Raw genomic sequence first — 19,823 nt, 5'->3', positions numbered from 1 at the left:
CTTGAGCCCTGCGGCCTGTTTCCAGAGGGAACATTCTTATTTGGGGAAAAAAAAAACCACCCAAACATAAAAATTGAGCGTAAGCGAAACGTTCGTGACGGTCTCATCCGCCTGGTCGCTGTGGGGTCTGGACGAAAAACAGCAAGGTGAAGTCTTAAAGCGGCCGGCTGTACGCCCCGGCCATCGCGGCGGGCGGCCGGCGGGCCCCCGGGGCCGGGGGAGCGGGGGGGCTTGGCTATGGGCAGAGAATGGCTGATAACCTCCTCCGAGTCAGCGAAGTAGCCACTAACAAGGGAATCGCCTGTTTGTCAGGTGTGTTAGTCAAGCGCTGGACGTGAAAAAAGCCATTGAAGAACAATCCACTGCTAAACACCGTCCCTTTTTCCTCCTCCCTCAGGGGAGGCGTCTGGAGGCTTGGGGGAAGGTGGGCTTCTCTGAGTCAGCCCGTGCACGCCACGTTCGTCGTACACACGGAAAGAATTGATGGTGTTTTTATGTATCTGGCCATCTTGAGCCTTTCCCTGCTTTTATTTTTAAATAATAATTTAAAAAATTGTTTATTTGTGTTAGCTTTTCCTTGGGAATCATGAACACCCGTCAGCAAAGCAAAATTATCTACTCCTGGTATGGAAAACCCATGAGCTCAGACAGAAAACTGAGGACTTTCCAGTACAAGTAAGTAACGTTTATTTCTGGCTTGCTCAGGGAAACTTAATTAATGAAGGTTTCTTTACCTTTCTGACATCATTTAGGTTAATGTGGCAGTCAGTGAGAATATGAGTAAGGTTTTGAGCATTGTGTTATGATATTGTATGTGTGTTACCGGAAAATAGTAACCAAGAAAACTCTCCAAACCAAATGATAGTTTAGAAAGCTGACATTGGTTTATTGCAGCGCTGGGTGCATGGGGGATCTCTCCTCCTAGCATGCACACCTAGGAACAAAAGCTTGCTCCTTATATACGTAATTCCAAGAAAAGCCCACCCATTCCAAAAAAAAACTTATGCATAATACATTATGTAATGCATTATGTAATGTCTTTATGCATGCATACTAAATTGGGGAAGGGGTCTTGGGTGGTCTCTGGGGGTTGCTGGTGGTCTCAATCCCCCTTTAATCGTGCTTCTGCGCAAGCGTGGTTGAGGCCTTCTTGTTTACAAGTACATGTGTTCTCAAGAAGAAGATATCGTTTTGGACTTATCTCTCCTCTGACACGAGTTTATGAATCAAGTTAATTTAGACATCACAAAGTTGTTCTTTACAGTTTTGTTTTGTCTTTTGGCCCTTTTATAATTAGCAGAGACCTTTGTTTTTTCTGGGACTAAGCGTAAACAGCATGAATCATTATTTACTAGAACCTTGTTATCAATCCCATAAACAAACTCTTATCTACAAAACATGTAGTTTGCTTCAGAACCTATTGTTATTCTCTATTATTCTAGCTAAAAGGAAAATTATTGTCAGGAAAGTTTGTTCTGTGTAAAGGTAACACAGAGCAGGCCTTTTAGAGCCTTCTCTGAGGCCTACAGTTGCTAAACCGTTGCTAACTCTGAGGCCTACAGTTGCTAAACCGTTGCTAACTCTGAGGCCTACAGTTGCTAAACCGTTGCTAACTCTGAGGCCTACAGTTGCTGAACCGTTGCTAACTCTGAGGCCTACAGTTGCTGAACCGTTGCTAACTCTGAGGCCTACAGTTGCTGAACCGTTGCTAACTCTGAGGCCTACAGTTGCTGAACCGTTGCTAACTCTGAGGCCTACAGTTGCTGAACCGTTGCTAACTCTGAGGCCTACAGTTGCTGAACCGTTGCTAACTCTGAGGCCTACAGTTGCTGAACCGTTGCTAACTCTGAGGCCTACAGTTGCTAAACAGTTGCTAACTCTGAGGCCTACAGTTGCTGAACCGTTGCTAACTGAGGCCTACAGTTGCTGAACCGTTGCTAACTCTGAGGCCTACAGTTGCTGAACCGTTGCTAACTCTGAGGCCTACAGTTGCTGAACCGTTGCTAACTCTGAGGCCTACAGTTGCTGAACCGTTGCTAACTGAGGCCTACAGTTGCTGAACCGTTGCTAACTCTGAGGCCTACAGTTGCTGAACCGTTGCTAACTCTGAGGCCTACAGTTGCTGAACCGTTGCTAACTCTGAGGCCTACAGTTGCTGAACCGTTGCTAACTCTGAGGCCTACAGTTGCTGAACCGTTGCTAACTCTGAGGCCTACAGTTGCTGAACTGTTGCTAAATTGAACCGTCTGGTATCATGTGTATAACAAAAATGTTATCACAAAGCTCTTGAGTTATAGATTGTAAAATGTATAAACAAAAACATTAATTAAATATGTATATAAGTGTTAACTATCTATTTGAAATATATATGAAAGCTTTTAATTGGGAAACTCAATTGCAGGCTTTGCAAGAGGGAGTGTAACTAGCTGTAAGATTGACAGGCCGTCAGCTTTAATGATATGTGAATTATAAAGAATATGAAATCCTGCTAATCTGCATGTGTGTGGATTCACTTTCTAGAGGAATCCTTATTAAATCAGAAAGAAGCAGAACAGAAACCTGTATACAACTTGGCGAGTTTATTTTAGTAGAAGGGGAGAATGCAGATCAACCTTTTGTGGCACAGCTCCTGGATTTATATGAAGATGGTAAGAGAAACAAAAATTTACTTCCTGTCTGAGAAATCTTAAAATGTTTTAAAGATATCTATTTCATGGGGATATATTTAGCCCATAACCCCATATCACTGCCCTAATTTATTAATGAAATTAGGCTTTGGTAATCACTGCATCTGTATTCACATGCTCCCCATATATTTGGGGCTGATGACTAATTTCAACTGATTTTGATGGAAAAACAGAGAGCTTAAAGACATTGAATTTTTACAACCTTTTTGCTTAGCTGTCTAATTTAAAAGAAATGGTCCTTTAGGAAGGCAGTGTGAGCTCATGCTTTATTTAGAGGTTGGAGAATCCAAATGGAGCAAGAGCACTGCAGCCCTGGCACTTGCATTTCATTGGACATAGGGGAGTTTAGCAATAAGGTACAAGGCTGAATAAATGGAGCTCATTACTTCTGTCTCTTGTAGAACTCTGTTTCTAGAAAAAGGTAGATATTAAAAGATAAATCATGGAAGGTGAGTGATACAAAGACTATGTCGGAGTCTGAATTAGAAACTACTCGTTAGCTATGTCTGATTTCTTTGAACAGCTTTTGTTGTTTGTTTGGGGTCCTCATAATAATTTTTTGAGTTTTTTTAATTCTTTACTTTTAAAAAACATAAATACATGTCACTCCAACTTATTTACTAATGCAGATTCATTGTAATATAACTGAATATTCTTTTCATGATGGACTGTAACCTGTGAAACTTCCTTGAAAAGATTTTCCTTTTGTTATGTATCTGACAAATTTGTTAAAGATATGTAGCTTTGTTTTTCATTCAAAGATGAACACCTTAAAATGTAGAGAGGAACTTAAGATTCAGTTGTAATATGTTTTAAATGTTTCTTTTAGCTCTCAACACTGAATCTGTTCATAGCATTTAGTCAGACTTTCTTCTAGACATTTCAACAGTAGGATTCTCTGGTTTGTTAGGCAGTTAATAAACATGTTTCTGGTTTACCTCTAAAATAGCATTGAAATTACAAATACTCTTCTGAAATTTCTCACTTCTCCTTTTGTGTCACTCTTTTCAGTCAGTGGGGTCTGATTAGATCATATTTATGCAAATAAGGAACCTATTCATTTGTGATAGTGAACTGGTGGATCAGCTGGTCTGCAGGTATTTTGTGATTGAGACCCTATGTAGGCATTATCTTAGTCCTTAAAAGTCTCAACTTGAACATTTTAATTTAGCTTAGAAAATGGGAAGTGTAATCTCCTATCAGATGCTTTCTCACCTGTGTCCAGGGAGGATTTCTATCCTTGATGGCATTTCAGCTAAAGTTACTGAGGTCTGGTAATAACTGTTTGCGATACAATAAAATTCTTAATGTTCGCTGATTTTTTTCATTGTTACAGGTGCTCAGCAGAAACGTGCCGTTGTGCAGTGGTTCTGTCGTACTACAGAGATACCTCAGAATAAACGGAAACTGCTTAAAAGAGAGGTTTCTCCCCAAGAGGTGTTTTTTGATCAAGTTTCAGGCTTTGACACTGATATCGCTGTGGAGACCATTATTAAAAGCGTCATGGTATGTACTGCAACCCCTCTACACACAGAGGGAAGAAAGAAGCAAACAATTTGAAAAGGATAATAGAACAGTGCAGCTACTTTATTCCCTCCCAAACCAAATGTGTGATGTGTATTTGTTGATACAGTTAACATAGGATAGTTGAAAACTGTTGATATTCTGTCTTTCCTCCATCCCAAAATGACTTTGGTTATTGCCAGCCAGCTTATTTAGAGGTTTGCGTGGAAAGAAGTAACGTGATGGGAGTCCTGTAGTGCAATAAACTTATGCTAATATAAATGTAGGTTGAAGGTGTTGCCCTACATAATGAAGGATTGCATGAGTTCCAGTAATAAGATCTATGAATAGAAAATAGTTGAACACTAAATTAACAGTAAATGTTAAGGTATGTGTGTTTTGGTATTTTCTGTTTTTACAGGTAATACCACTACATCTGGGGGAGGAACTACCCGTTATATTAAACAGGGAGCAAACTTTCTATGTAAAACAGTCTTGGGATGGGAAGTGCTTTAAGGCTTTGTCCCCTGACACATTCTCTAAGCTGAAAGAAGCTAATAAGAAAGGAGGTGGCATCCCAAACTCTTCAAACTCATTTATTCAGTCGGACATCATTTTGCCCCTGAAAAAAGAGACAGAGAGAGTTGTTCAGAGTGCTACAAAACCAAAAAACGTTGAGTTGGAAATAGAATCAAAACATTCTGCTTCCAAGTCCTCGCTCGCTAAGGAGAGACATTCACAAAGAATGGCTAATGGCATCAAAACTCCAACAGCAAGGAAGAAGTTACAGTTAAACAGTACGTATATGGTGATATTCTGTCCATTCGGTAGCTTTGAATGTAGTATGTTTTGTGCCTCTTCATTTTGGGTAGTTCAAACAACGGTAATATTCAACATCAGTATTTTTAGCTACCTTATTCAGGCTTTGGGGTTAGCCCAAGCCTTTTGGGCTTATCAGTTGTTTGTCGTATGCCTGTTATTTCAAGCAACTGCACTGCTTATATCCAATTGCTGTTGCAAATGTTTGATTTGTAACTGGTAAGTCTAAGTTAAAGTGCTTGTTGGCTGAAACGCTACCAATCAGCCTAACTTGACCTCGTAATGTCTCACTTTAATCTTCTGACTAATGATGCACTAGAGTGTTTACATTGAGTTGGTTGAATAAGTACATTAATCCTATGTAACATGCCATATTTTCAAACTGGAGCCTACATAAAGTTGTAAGTGATGGAGGTGGGTTAGAAAACTGAAAAAATCAGTTTGTGTTCTATTAACTCTTCTTTTTAGAGGAAGTGTATGCCTTCTGTATGCATTTAGTTACTTGTTCCTGGAGTGTAATGCCATCTCCTTTCACTTACATGACAGCCACTGAGCCAGTCGTGCCGTTATCTTCTGAAAGTTAACCAAACCAGCCGTATTAAAGCCTGACAAAAGTTCATTTTGCTCTTGATTCCTAGGTCCCACAAGATCTCCTAAAGGCAGGCTCCTGGGACATGAAGTTTTGGAACTTTTGGATGATGACTGTGATGATGTAGCACCATTAGAACCATCAGCTACTAAAAGAAAAGTGAAATTCACTGGCATTTTAGGCTCACCACCAAAAATACCTTGTGCCAATGATAAGTCAAAGTCACTGTTTGATACTGCGGAGCACTGGCAGAGCTTTAGTGATATAATACGATTATCCCCCTATAGTAAGGTCAAAGACTCCAGTGAGAAAGCCAAGCATCTTAATATGAAAGATGACACTATATCGTAAGTGATAGCCTTTTTATAATTATTTCTGTATGGGATTTATATTAGTATGTAGTTCTCTTAAAGCACATTTATGAATGACTTCTGGAGAAAAAAGCAGGTGTAGTCTCTGTGTGTGTGACGTTTTGCCTTTTGAGATCACTGATAGAAGTGGGGGTAGCCTAAATAGTTACCAGTGCACTGTGGTGAAGCTCTAGTAAGTATGTTAGTTGGAGGTGAATGAATGATTGGAGAGATCATCAGAGGAGTTGACTTTAAAGATGGACACAAGCAGTTCGTGGTTACAAGAACAGAGAGAAGAAGTTGGAAATGGGAACAGTAGGATGACAGGAAAGGGAATTGAAGTCATATTGATTGTTATGGTTTGTACTTATCAGCATGGATAAGAATCTGTTTCCCTGAAGTCACTGTACATATGTCATACAGGCTCAAATGTGCCCTGCTTGTGACAACTACTGAGATATGCTGAACTATAGAAAGGGAAGTGATAGGCCTCTCGAGAGTTCTCATGATAATTGTATGTATACTTCCATGGTAATTTTTATGTAGAAAGAAATCAAAATCAAAAAGTGGAATTCTTTAAGTATATCTTCACACAGCCTTTCAAAATGGCACTAAGCTGGGGCAGGAGGACAGTGGATCAGACTTTCTTGTATAAAATGTTGCAAGAAGCCAAAAACCAGTCGTGTTCCTCCTTTCTTGCTTTCAAAGAGTAAAGATGTGGGTGCCACACTTGGTGGATCTGCACACCATTTTTGTCACTTATTATATACCAAAAAAACATGTTTACTTTTCATTAATAAGGTAATGGTATTTCAGTGGTATTTATAGAGCTAAAAAAATACTGAGAACTGTCTACAAATAAGTGATTCATCTCATTGTGTTGTTTGAAGTAATGGGAAAGTTGCATTAACAGTGAATTGTTTCAGTGGTAGGGATGGAGAAGTGCCCAAGAAGACAATCAAGGAATCTCAAAACACAAATAGAAAAATCTACTCCAAAGGGCAGATCAAAGAGATGCCCAAAGGAAATCATATTTGTCTTCTCTTTCTCTTAAAAAAAACCCAAACAACAACAAAAAAAACCACAACCAAACAAAAAACCACTGCTGTTTTGAGCCAGTGTCCCTTCAGTTGGGCAGTGTTACAGTTGCAAAATAATTTGGCTGCTAATTCAAGTCTATCAGCATATATTCAGTGCTCTTCACCGATGTATGTGTGTCTCGCTGCAGAAGTGAGGGAAAGCTGTTAATGTGCAGGCAGCTGTCAGCCAATGTGAAATAAATTGCTGTTGCCAGCTGAGGGTGCATCAGGAAACAAAGTGGTATGATGTTGATAGGGCCCAAGTCAGAGACATCTGTTTTGAAGTAGTGCTAGTACAGTCACTGTTGCCACAGCATCATACCTCAGCTAGCAAATTTGACTTTTATGGACTCGGGGTATCTCTTTAGACTCAGCAGCTTTCCTCAACTGGTTCACAAAGCTTTATAGAAACACACTTTACCAGAAAAATCTTTACAGTACAGATCATGAGTGAACTATAGTAAATATTTTATGTTTTTTTTTCTTGGCAAAGTTATATTGAAGAGAGTGCAAGAGAGGGAAAAATTGCGCTGCCCGTATCCATGCCATAGCCAATCTGTAAATAACTGTAAACAAGAATTCATGCTGGATTGACAGCCATTACAGTTGGGCCTGAAGTTTGAAAGGCCTTCTCTCCAAGTGTGATGCAAAGAAGAAATACAAATAGCTTTGTGTTTATTCTTTACAGTTTAATTGGACATCAGGAACTGGGTAGTCAGAGCCCTGTATTGACCCCTTATTCTCGTAGAACATGTGCACAGAAGACAAAGGCTCTCATTGCAGAGCAAATCAGGTAAGCTTTTGCTTTCATGATATCTTATTCAGATTGTTATTGATAGCTTGAAGCCTTGGTAGTTTGTTTAGCTTAATATTCAAATGCAAATGGTTCTAGAGGTACAGCTTAATTGCAGTGTGGGTGAAAACTGTCATGTTCAGAAATGGTTTTCATCAGAAAACTGACTTCCTTTAAACCAGACTGTGAAATAGCCATGGAAAATTAACAGTTCAAGTGGAAAATATGTTGGCTTGCTGATTACAGTAACTACAGAAAAAGCTGAAAATGTATCAAATTATACTCCGTGGTGTGTAGAGTTGTATGTGGTTTTTTTAAACTCATGTCATTTCTGTTTCTCATAGCATATTAAATTCACTAGAATTGAACCAGGAAGAGGATTTTCTGTCTAGCTCAGATAGCTCTTACTGTTCAAGTAGTGAGGAAGAGGAGAGTGATGTGCTCTCTACACCAGAAAAGAAAACTAAATCAAGCAGAACATTGAGCACCCCGAAATCTTCGAGGAAGTCTTCAGTTCACACTCCTGCTAAGACCCTGAAGAAAACTGTAAGGTTCCATTTAAAAGAGCTGGTTTTATTATTTCTAAGCCAGTTATTTGAATGCTTGATGGCTGTGTACCGAAGTAAAGTATCTGAACCTCTTAGCTTTTAATGACACGTTATCTTGATTCATATGAACATTGGCATGAGTAGGTTATGCAAATGTATAGCACACTTGCATATAGTGAATGTTGAGACAATGTTGATCAGAAAACTCTAGCCTAAGCAGGGAAAATGTTGGATTTGGCTGGAGCTGAACAAACTGATGAATCCATTTGTGGCCACCATTTTTGCTTTTGTTGTAAGCTGCACACTGAGACATTTTAGTTCTATTTCTGTACAGTCTGTGTTGAGTGCAGTCTATATATATAGCAGAAAGCCATAAGACCAACTTTGTGGTTGGCAGTAGAGCTATTCTGATTCTTGAAGGCTCTTGAAGGCCATGCCAAAGAGAGTGTGGCCAGCAGTTTCTCATAGTTCTATGCCTGCTGATGGAGACGGGATACCAGGCTACATGAATCTTAGGCCTGACATGTTAAGACTGTTTCAGCACCATAGCTGGGTACATACTGTCAAGGGCTAATTTTTACTCTGTGTTTATGAAATGTCTAACACAGAAATAGTAGCATAACTAGAACCTGTAAGCGCAACAAGGAAGAATAATTAAGATATATGGCTTTTTAGTTGAAATTCAGATAAATCAATTTCTAGTTGCTTCCTGTTTCTTAAGAATCGGATCATTTTGTATCACAGCACTTCAGAAAGGCATAAACAATTTAAAAATTATTCAGACAGTTAAATGGTGTAGTTGTCTTTGTGACCACCCCCCTTCCAGTTTCTTTTTTCCCTTAGGAAGAAAAGACCATGAGGCTTGTTTGGTTAAATCCCTTTTGTAAAGACTGTTTCTCTTTTCGTCTTGTACTCTGGCATCCTAGAGTAGTCTTTGTGCATAAGTAATGTTTGGGAAACTTGTGTGAATGATCAGTCTCCAGTAGAAATTGCCATATGTAGAAAATCTGTTTGAGGTTGTAACTTTTCTTTGCAGCTGTTACCAGGAACACCCAAGACACCTCGGAATGCAACTCCTGAAATTCCCAGGCGCAACCATGCAGCACAGAAACCAGCCAGTATACTAGAAGAAGCCAGACTGAGGTAATGTGTGCTCAGGGGAGGAAATAATCTTTTTTGCATCAGGTGTGCATAGCAGTAGGCTATGCTGAAATAGAGAAATGTCATCTTTACCATACTGAATAAATTTGGTAAAAATGCGTGGTGCTTTGATACCAGAAGAGCATTTATGAATTTACAGTACGATGCTAGATTTAAAAATACTAGTAGTACTGACAATACTACTTTTACAATTTCAGATTATTATAAGCAGTCCATGCTAAGTTCTTCAGAATTAGGCACCTGTCTTTACTCTGTGCAACATTAGAAAAACAAAGATCCTCTCTTACTAGCTTTAGATCATAAAGGTACAATATCTGTCTCCTCTTGGTGTGTGAAAAAGCTTTACAGGTATTGTTGTAGGTCTGACATGCATTCAGGACTCACTGTATCTTTCAAACTGAGTTTTAGTTTTTTCAGTTTCCTGTAAGCAGTCTCACCCGTTTTATCCTATCCCTTGACTTACAAATTTTTTGTTAATTAAAACAGCTAGATCTTTGTTCTGCATATTCATGCTGTTTGTTTACAAATATGACTGTTCAGCCCTCTTAAAACCTAAAAGCACATATAGAGAGACTAGGCTGTTTCTTTTGGGATACTTGACGTTGGTGTTCAGACTTAAACTATCTAAGAGAGATTTGAAAAACTACACACAACTGTGAAAGGTGGAGTGTCTGGCTATTTGTTTTCCTCATTAAGCCCTTCAGGTAGAACTGTGAAAATGCAAACCTTGGAGTTCCTATTTCAATTTTCTTGCTCTTTTCTTTTTTAAACAAAAGGCTGCATGTTTCTGCTGTCCCAGAATCTCTGCCTTGTCGTGAGGAAGAATTCCAGGATATTTATAACTTTGTGGAAAGCAAACTTATTGATGGAACAGGAGGGTGAGTTTGTGAGACTGTAACCAAGATCACATCTACCTATGGCATAACAGCAGCCAGACAAACAACAATACTTTTATTTAAAAAGTTATCATCAGTTGGCTGAATTAAAGTTCCTAGTTTAACTTTCCTGATATTTTCCTTCCTTAAGAAGGGTTGTGCATAGAAAGAATGTGGGCCTCTTTATTGTACAGATTCAAATTAAAGACCAAAATGTAACTAGGCAGTTTTAGATGTCTGGGAAACCATTTTAAAAGAGGCAAATTACATTTATAAAGTATTTTAGGTTATTAATTGCTTCAGTAATAACAAAAATCATCATGATCCTCCAATGTGTTATGTGTCCCAGTTTGCAAATAAAGTAACTGAAACATAGGGAATTGCCTGAAGTGACAGAGGAGCAGTATTCAAGGCTGGTCTCAGAGCCCAGGAATTCCAGCTCATTAATCCTAAGAGTGTTGCCATTTTGCTCAGGCTGCTGAAAAGGTGTTCTCCTTTCGTAGGTGCATGTACATTTCTGGGGTGCCTGGAACAGGTAAAACTGCAACTGTTCATGAAGTAATTCGCTGTCTTCAGCAAGCTGCAGAAAATGATGAGCTACCACCATTCCAGTTTGTAGAGATCAATGGCATGAAGCTGACTGACCCTCACCAAGCTTATGTGCAGATACTAGAGGTAAGTAGAGACTCTTCAGTGGCTCTCTGGTTTGAAAGAAGAGATCTTATGCTTTACCATCAGATCCTCGATGTGTTACAGTATTCAAGGCACTTAACCTATCAATACTTCCAAGTAATCCCTCTGAGAGACTGTATGCTTTTATCTTAGAGCAGGTTAAAAAATAATTAACTTAAGGCCATGGCCAACTTCTTGAACTATTTTGCTTCCAGCTGCATAAGGTCAGTGGCTGGGAAATAGCCTGATTTATTACATCCACTCAGGTTTAAAAAAAAAATCTAAACCAGATTCTTTTGATATTTTCCCCTTCTATAACTTTTTCTGCACATGTATGCTTAAAAAGTTACTGAGATGACAACTCTGGAAGTCAGTGTACCAGTAGAATAATTACTAAGGGGGTCTTAATGGTTAATTGGTCTGTCATCATAGCAATCCAGCGAAAGAGGGACCATCTCTGTCAACAATACTGTATTTCAGATTTCCATGACAAACTAGTCTGCAGTATCTCATCTGGGACTACTGCCTATGCTTGTGTTTATATGGGTCTGAATTAACCTTCTGAGGACTGGATTAAGATCACCCTATAAGCATTAGACAATAACTGCTCAAGACCTTTGTCAGTCTAGGCTAACTTGAAGTCAGTGACCTGGAAATGAAATTATGGTTTCCTGAAGCATCTATTCCATTTTCTTATAAACTTTTGCTTCATTTATTTAAGTTTGACATCTTCTGTCTGAGCAGGAAGTGGCATACATTGTTCTATTATCCCTGCCCTCATAGTTGGGAGTTAAACTTACATCTTTGCATCCTTTCCTCAAACCAGCATAGACAGTGTCTTGCTGAGGGATTTGTTGTAGCCAGGTTGCTGTGTTTCTTTAGCATAGTAAAAGGCTTCATGACAAGTTAATCTATTTTAACACTCTGTTCCTATCTGTTCAGCATTAAAATTTTAATATTAGTAAAGAATAGGCCTTTGGAAGTAAAATTTGTTGCCCCCCACAGGCCCTGAACTCTTTAAGCTAGCCCAGTTGCACAGCTGAGGCAGAAGGAATCAGAGAAATAAGTGGTTCATTTGACTACATGCTCCCCTAAAAGATTCAGCATATATAGTGTAATTTTGAAATGTCATGCTTCGATTTCTGTATATCTCTGGACCTGCAAGGGAAGCGGTAACGTACAGTCAGCTCACCTGTTTTGCCATGTAGATTATTGCAGAAGCAGTTCTTGTTGAAGGTATTTTTTTTAGCTTAGAGTTGAATAAATTATTTAGTTCTAGATCCTGCTGATGATTCATTGATATTTTAAGGGGAGGCAAAGATTACTGAAGTCAGGCTATTCTTGTCAACTGACTTAGGTTTTCAGTAGGTGTTTTGTGTTCAGGGACACCCTTTGAGGTATGCTAGGTTTAGAGCCCTTCTGAGACTGGGTTCAGGATTTCTTAAGGAACCTGTATTTAAGACAAACTGCAGGAAATCATGGTGGCCTTTCTTTTTAGCTATGTATTCTTTTCTTTCTCTTCTGCTTTATGGACAGTTTCTGGTAGACCCAACTGTCTTATGAGCTACTCTTTCTTTTTTTACTCCCCTGCCATGGGGAAAAAAAAAAAATCCAGATTCTTGGTGTTGAGTGTTAGAGAAAAGTTAAAACCAAATAGGAGTTAAACTTCCTGTTTCCAGGGTTTTGGTGTGATTAACCTGCAACATTGTTTAATCCTTGTCCAGTTACTGACAGGTCAGAAGGTGACAGCAACCCATGCTGCAGTACTGTTGGCGAAACTGTTCGATACACCTGGACCAAAGAGGAAGACCACAGTGCTGATGGTAGATGAGGTGAGGCAAAGAATCCTTCATTCTCTTTCCTTGAAGTATCATAAGAAATGAGTTTTTGGAGGATGGAAAAAGACAGATTATACATGCTTAGAGTATATCATATGCTATCTAAAAGGAATAGGCTTAGGAGAGAAGACACACAAATAGTCTTTTTAGCCTTATTAGGAAGCTGAATTTAAATGGGCAAGTATCCTGCTGCCATATTGTTCTCTGACTTGGATTTCATGTTGGTTTGTTTTGTTTTCATCCAAGTCATGGAATGAGTTGTTCTGTCAAGTCCTAAATACCATAGAATTCAACTGTATTTTGTCTGGAAGCTGCTGCTTTTCCAGTGAGAAAACTCACAGTGAAATAAGTCATATCTAGTTTTGAAACTCCTTGAATGTGCTATGTTCAGTAATAAACAAAGGCACCCTTACTTTTTGCTGTAAGCTAATTCAGGTTCTCACATGGAGGGTCTTTTAATCTTGTTAGATGTAGTACTAATATCACAGTAGTGTTTAAAAACTCCAGCTGTTTAATCACTTTACTGTGATTAATACTGTTCAAGCATCTAGTAGGACTGTGCTTTTCCAAAAGAGATTAGAGCCCTAATTCAGAAAATGCAGTATTAGTAGATGGATAAAGGAAACACAACAGAGACAGCTTGTTCAGAATCACATAAAAGACTTCTGTGGCAGAGCTAGTTTTCTCAAACCCCCATCAGGTATTGCAAATACAAGGCCATTCTTTTTCAGTCTAATTCTTCTTTTTCTGTCTCTGCAGCTTGATCTTCTGTGGACCCGGAAACAGAATGTGATGTACAATTTATTTGACTGGCCAACTCAAAAGCACTCCAAGTTAATCATCTTGGCCATTGCTAACACCATGGACTTGCCAGAGAGAATAATGATGAACAGAGTAGCTAGCAGGCTGGTATGTCCTAGTGGTTTTGTTGCTATGCTATAAAATGAGAACAGATGAAATACTGTATGCAATCAAAAGTAATCCAGGAGAAAGGTCGGACTGGTTACATCAGAGGTTAAACAATGCTTTTATAATTCCCTCTCCAGAGGGCTGATAATGAATGCATAAATCTTGGCAAAGTAAGTTTAGGAGCCAGCTTGCTAATCAGATGTTATGCCATGTAAGTACACTATGTTCTTGTAAGAATGAATTAAGAATGCAGATGTCTTTTTAAACATATTAAGGTCTGGATAATCAAATACCATGCTTCGTGGTTAAGCTGCTTACTCTAGACTTCAGAAGAATTCTCTCCTGGTTTCCCTTCCTCTTTCCCCTTTCATTCCAGGCACCTAGTTACTTCTTTCTCTTTGCTGTCATCAGCTGATAGATTTTTTTGTTGGATACCTTTGGACAGAAAGGTATACCTGTGTTGAATACATTTTCTTAGGTCATCTCGTCATCATTGCTCTGAAAAGTGATTTGCAAAAACAGTGCTCTGTGCCTCTATCCTTCTGTGACTCAAAAATAGTCCCACAGTGTGTGATTGCTTCCCCCCCTCCCCCCCCCCGCTAACCCTGTAGTTCAGCTGAGTCCATATAGTCACAAGAGGGAAGAATTTTGCATAAGAAATGCAAAACTGAGGCCTCCTGTAGAATATGAAAGGCAGTGCACCATCTGTAACATAGATTGTCCTTCTCATCTGAAAGCTGTTTTTATTAGCTTGAGCCAGAAGAGGATTTTTAATTCTTGGCTGGTTGCTAACGTGAAGCCGATAGTATGACTGTATACATGTATACAGATTTGCTAAAGGAGAGATGAATATTTTTTTCACAGCTTCTGCTGTTACTATATTAAAAAATAAAATGTAAACAGTTGTAATCAAAAGATTTCCATATTAGGTGTCTCTGATTTGTTTACGAATTTTGTAAGACAAATTTGAATTCTAATAGCAGCAGCGCTTACTCCTCAGGCCTTTCAGTGGGGGGCGGTCCAACCAGTGGTCCTCACTTAGTCAGAGTTTTGTGGATTTGAATGTTTATTTCACAAATATGAAGGGGAAGAACTGATTAAGGATATCACTTGGAGGGGAAGGATGTGAAAGATTGTTCTTATCAGAGAAAATAAAACTTAAATATACAGGCTATGCTTGAGCAGTTGAGAGTTTTCAAGCACTACAAATGCTTCTCACTGTATTCTGTTGTTTACTACAGGGCCTCACCAGAATGTCCTTTCAGCCCTACACCTACAAACAGTTACAGCAAATTATTTCATCCAGACTGAACAGCATGAAGGCATTTGAAGAGGATGCAATTCAGCTCGTTTCTAGAAAGGTAAAAACAGTACAGATCTATGTTCTTTGTGTTGCACTAGGTAAAGAGCGTGGGGGGCAGCAGGGGAGAATTTTGTAACAGTAGTCAGACTTGGTTCTGTGGTTGTGTGTTCTGTATTGGAGACAAGTGGGGTGCAAGTAGCAGGTCGTATATTACGCTCTCTGTAAGGTATACAGGGTATTTTTGCAGGAAACATTGCTAAAGCAGTGTCCTTGCTTTTTCCACCTACTTTGAGAAGGCAACAGTATATTCCAAGAGCTGGAGGCATGACAACAAGAGTAGTGATAATGCATAATGGTAAGATGTCATCTTTCTCCAGTGTTTGGCATAATGTGAGTCATTGGATGATCTTAGAAGAAAAAAAAAAAAATAGTGTGGCAGTGGAAATATCCATATTCATTTTCTTTCTCGAGATGTTTAAAGCCTTGGCATAATAGATATTACCTGTTCTGTTGCCAGTCTTAATACTGAGTTGTACAAAAAAAAAATACATTAGGGATCACTAGCTTCTCAAATTAAGATGTATGCATTGTTTAATGTCTTATGTTAGCAATTATGCATTAAAATAATCTATTAAAATTATTTTAGAACATCTGTCGACCCCTATACGCCTAAACTTTTTATGCTAAGCATCATTGTAAGATTGAAATAGTACTCATAAATATGTCAGAAGTAAATATAAGCATTTGTTTTGTTATGAAGGATCTGCCTTTTTGTAAGAATAATAGTGATGATTTTGCAGACTGAATAGTCTGCAGTGTTTTTCTAGTATGAATTTTCTTCAGAAAAATCTAGAAAAATAACTCACAATTAGTTTTTCTAGAGGATTTCTCATTCTTGGCTCCAGCTGGGTTCTAGGGCTTTCATATGTTATCAGCATCTACTGGAAAAACTAGGCCAGTACTTTACCTAGCGAACGTACATAGCTTTATTAAAATTGTAAACCACAAGTGAGGTTTTAAGAAGTATTTAGTTTCAGAAGTTTCAGATACCTAAAAAATTTTCAGGCACTTGTAAATGTAAATTCATTATCCCAGATGATTTTTTGAGACCTACTAAATAATATTAGTGCGCTCTTAAAATCAATATTCTGTTGAGTATGGAAAAACTGAGGAGTTCTTTGCTCACCCTTTTTCTTTGCATGAACATGGATTGTGGTAGGGTTGGTATTGATAACATTTCTGAAAACTTTTGGTGTTGAACTGAACTGCTCACATCAAATTTCCCAGATTTTTTTTTTTTTTAAACCTCTGACTTGTGTGGTTATAGAGAAAAAGTTCAGTCTTGAATTTGTGATGACTGGATCGGGGCTGGGGTGTGGGAGGGTTGCTTCTGTTGGTTTTGGTCAGTAAGACTGTTATTTAACAGTCTAGTAACATAGTTCACAGTAGCATTGCTCTCCTGTTTTGTGGTCAGGTTTTTTTTTTTTTGTCTATTGATTCTTACTAAACTCTTCTCAACTTGTAGGAAATATTGCTACAAACCTGTCATGTTTACTTTCAGGTCGCAGCACTGTCTGGTGATGCAAGGCGTTGCCTTGATATCTGCAGAAGGGCCACTGAGATCTGTGAGTTTGCTAGCCAAAAGAGAACCCCTGGAATGGTCAGGATGGCCCACGTAACAGAAGCCATAGATGAGATGTTTTCATCACCATACATAAATGCAATCAGGTAAAAATTTCTCAGAGGAATTCCTTTGCTTTTGTGTCTTTTTCACTGAGCTATTTTTTCAAAAACATTCGGTCTGTCCTCACCACCCTTAGGGAGCATATGCGATGCATTGTGCTTTGTTGAAGTATGATACAAAACAAACCTTGCAGCACAGCTAGGGGAGAGATGTATAAAATAGGAATTAAAGACAGGGGAAACAAGCGTAGAAATCACTTGCACAAGTTTATGCAGGATGTTTCCATCTTAGTGTGCTAGCTCAGATCAGGAGGGGGCTTTTGAAATTTCCTGGTTGTCCCTGCTTACTGTACATTGATTTCACTGAGCAGCAGTTTCCAAGTACAGACATTTGAATTCCTACAGTTGGAACCAAATCTGGAAGCTACACTCAGGAACCCACAACTACAAACACTAGTGGTCATTCAGCGTAGTGGACCAGACTTTGAGCTAGACTACAGGAAAAACCACTCAGATGTGCATAGTGTAGGCACCAGTTTCTCAAGAGTCAACTGTTCCCCTCTACATATCTGCTTATATTATGCTACTGTCTTTGCTTGCTTAGATGCAGCCACAGATGTCTGAGCAGAATGCAAGACTCTCCCATTTGAACTAGTTTCTTTCTTTAACATAAAGAGATAGGACTTCCAAAAGGTTTCCTGAGGGAATACACGTGAGGAATTCTGTTGCCCTTCAGTGCTCTGCACAAGCTGCAACTGGTAAAGTGCTTTACCAGGTTCTGGTCAAAAGGAAGAGAATCTGTTTCATCAAGGAGGGGGGAGACTAAGAGGTGCAAATATGATATTTGTTGGATATGTAAGTACTGCTTTTAGTGTGCTTACTTATGCCTGAAAACCTCAATGTTCATTTGTTAATTCATAAATGTAAGTTGACCATAACACACTGTAGAACATGTATGATGTATAGAATGAAATGTTGTGTTCGGATACATTGAAAGAGAGGTGAGGTGAAGTGAATGCAGGGTATTGTGGTGCCAGAGTTGCAGGTTATATTATAACAGCTTGTTGACAGAAACTACACCTCTCGGGTAGAAAAATACCCTGCATTTAAAAATGTGGTTACCAAGCAATTTCCCTTCCAGACTTCTTGATGTTTCATAAGTTCTAAACTTCGCAGATTGATTTTTTTTTTTTTTTTTTTTGGTCTGTTGTGTTTTGGTATTCAGGAATGCATCATTGCATGAACAAATCTTTTTGAAAGCAATTTTAGCAGAGTTTCGCAGGGCAGGAGTTGAGGACGCAACAGTTCAACAGGTACGTTCGTGTTTCAGAGTACTTTTTTTTTTTTCTCTTAAAAAAGAGGGGAGCACTGTCAAAATTATCAGGCAAAAGTGTAAATATTTAAATATTTGGGGGCTTTATTCTTAAAATGATGGAAGACAATATGATAGCAAGGTAAATTGGGGCATGGCTGTCCAGGCCAGGTGTAAAGCCTAGTTGAATGCTACCACCTGTTTTTCAATGGAACTAAACACTTATAGTTGGAAACACCTGCTGTTGTGTTAATGTTACCAGTGATCTGGATGACAAAGTGATTTTTTTGGCCTGCATCTGAAAACATTGCATGCCTCCACCTACCATGCTTTGTAACAGGAGAAATAAAAGAGAACCTGAAAATATCAGGCAGCATAGGAGGAAAACTGAAAGTTGATTCCAACTTCTATGTCACTGTCTTTCTCAGTAGAGGCAGGTATATCACTAGTAACTTCAATTTTTTAGTAGATCCGTAAAATATTTGGCACCAGCAGAGCTGTGAAGACTCTGCAGAGTCCATTTTGTGATTCACTGTATGTAAGCTAAATGTTGATACTTCTAAAAATGTTTAGAACTATATGTTTATGTATAAAATAACCTGCGAGTTTTATCTGGTTCTAGGGGTTTGTAAGTAAGCAGTTTAATTGCATTTTCCATTACTGGCTTCTGAACATTGCATCAGTTGATTGCATAGAAACACTGGGCAATTGGTTCTTGAACTTCAAATAATATTTTGTTAGACTGCTTTGTTGCATTTCTCCCTCAGTTTTCCTCTAACACCAAAATGGTTTTTTTCTGCTTTTTCTAAGTAGAAAAGCAGAAGACCCCAACTGATTCTTGTTACAGATTTACTAGTCTGTATGATTTGTGACAAGTGAATTCTCCTGTGCTTAAAGGTGTATCATGCCTTTCTAAGTTGTGATCTTTCATGTTTGTAGTCAGTGTGACTTGTGTTTACCCATCACTGGGCCTGAATATCACTTCTGAGTGAATTGATATGTAATTAATTATATGTCAACTCTTAATCTGCTGTATAAGCTTTAGTGCACATAGTCCTGGAAGAAGAGGTATAGTAACAGATAGAAAGATATATTTAAAAGATTGCAGACAAGGTAGGTTGCTAATTGTTTTGCTTTTTGGCTATATGAAAAAGGAAACTATAGCTTGGAATTGTTGTTTCCTTGACAAAGTCCTAACAAAGTCCTGAAACAGCAGCACGTGTGCATTTCATCTGAATGGACTGGAGCTGGTTTTTCCTCCCCTCCCACAGATGTGGAGGGAAGGAAGCTTCTCTTTGTCACCTTGGCCTATTCAATTGCAGCAGGAGATAAACATGACCTGTGTCCTTTCCTCTTTTTTTTTTTTAATAGGTCTATCATCAACATGTAGCATTGTGTAGAATTGAAGGCATGCAGAGTCCTACAGTATCAGAAATTATGGCAATTTGTTCAAGACTTGGCGCCTGCAGGCTCTTGCTGGTGGAGTCCAGTAATAAGTATCTTCACATGCGGGTGCAACTAAATATCAGCCAGGACGATGTCATGTATGCACTCAAGGATGAATAAGGCAATAGAGATTTTAATTTTTAATACGTATAAATATTTTAAATATTGTCTATTTTTATTATTTTAAATTGTTGATAAAATGGAAATGGTGAGATGTATTTTTTCTAAATACTTTGCTTAAATGTTTGATTTATTA

At 38.6% G+C, this 19,823-nt stretch overlaps 1 protein-coding gene across 1 annotated transcript; it reads left to right on the top strand.

The window, feature by feature from the left end:
• Positions 1-577: 577 nt before the first annotated feature.
• Positions 578-19,750, top strand: ORC1 (origin recognition complex subunit 1). The gene is made up of 16 exons (XM_068406810.1): positions 578-675; positions 2,521-2,648; positions 4,024-4,193; positions 4,612-4,987; positions 5,648-5,945; positions 7,716-7,820; positions 8,165-8,366; positions 9,405-9,511; positions 10,306-10,407; positions 10,908-11,079; positions 12,801-12,908; positions 13,674-13,823; positions 15,065-15,184; positions 16,688-16,854; positions 18,035-18,122; positions 19,493-19,750. Exons 1-16 carry the CDS (start codon positions 587-589, stop codon positions 19,685-19,687), a joined length of 2,577 nt encoding a protein of 858 aa, XP_068262911.1. The 5' UTR covers positions 578-586; the 3' UTR covers positions 19,688-19,750.
• The last annotated feature ends 73 nt before the right edge of the window (positions 19,751-19,823 follow it).

The sequence above is a fragment of the Nyctibius grandis genome, chromosome 8 (assembly GCF_013368605.1).
Source record: "Nyctibius grandis isolate bNycGra1 chromosome 8, bNycGra1.pri, whole genome shotgun sequence".
Classification (NCBI taxonomy): Eukaryota; Metazoa; Chordata; class Aves; order Nyctibiiformes; family Nyctibiidae; genus Nyctibius; species Nyctibius grandis.
This window is presented reverse-complemented; position numbering and strand designations above follow the sequence as displayed.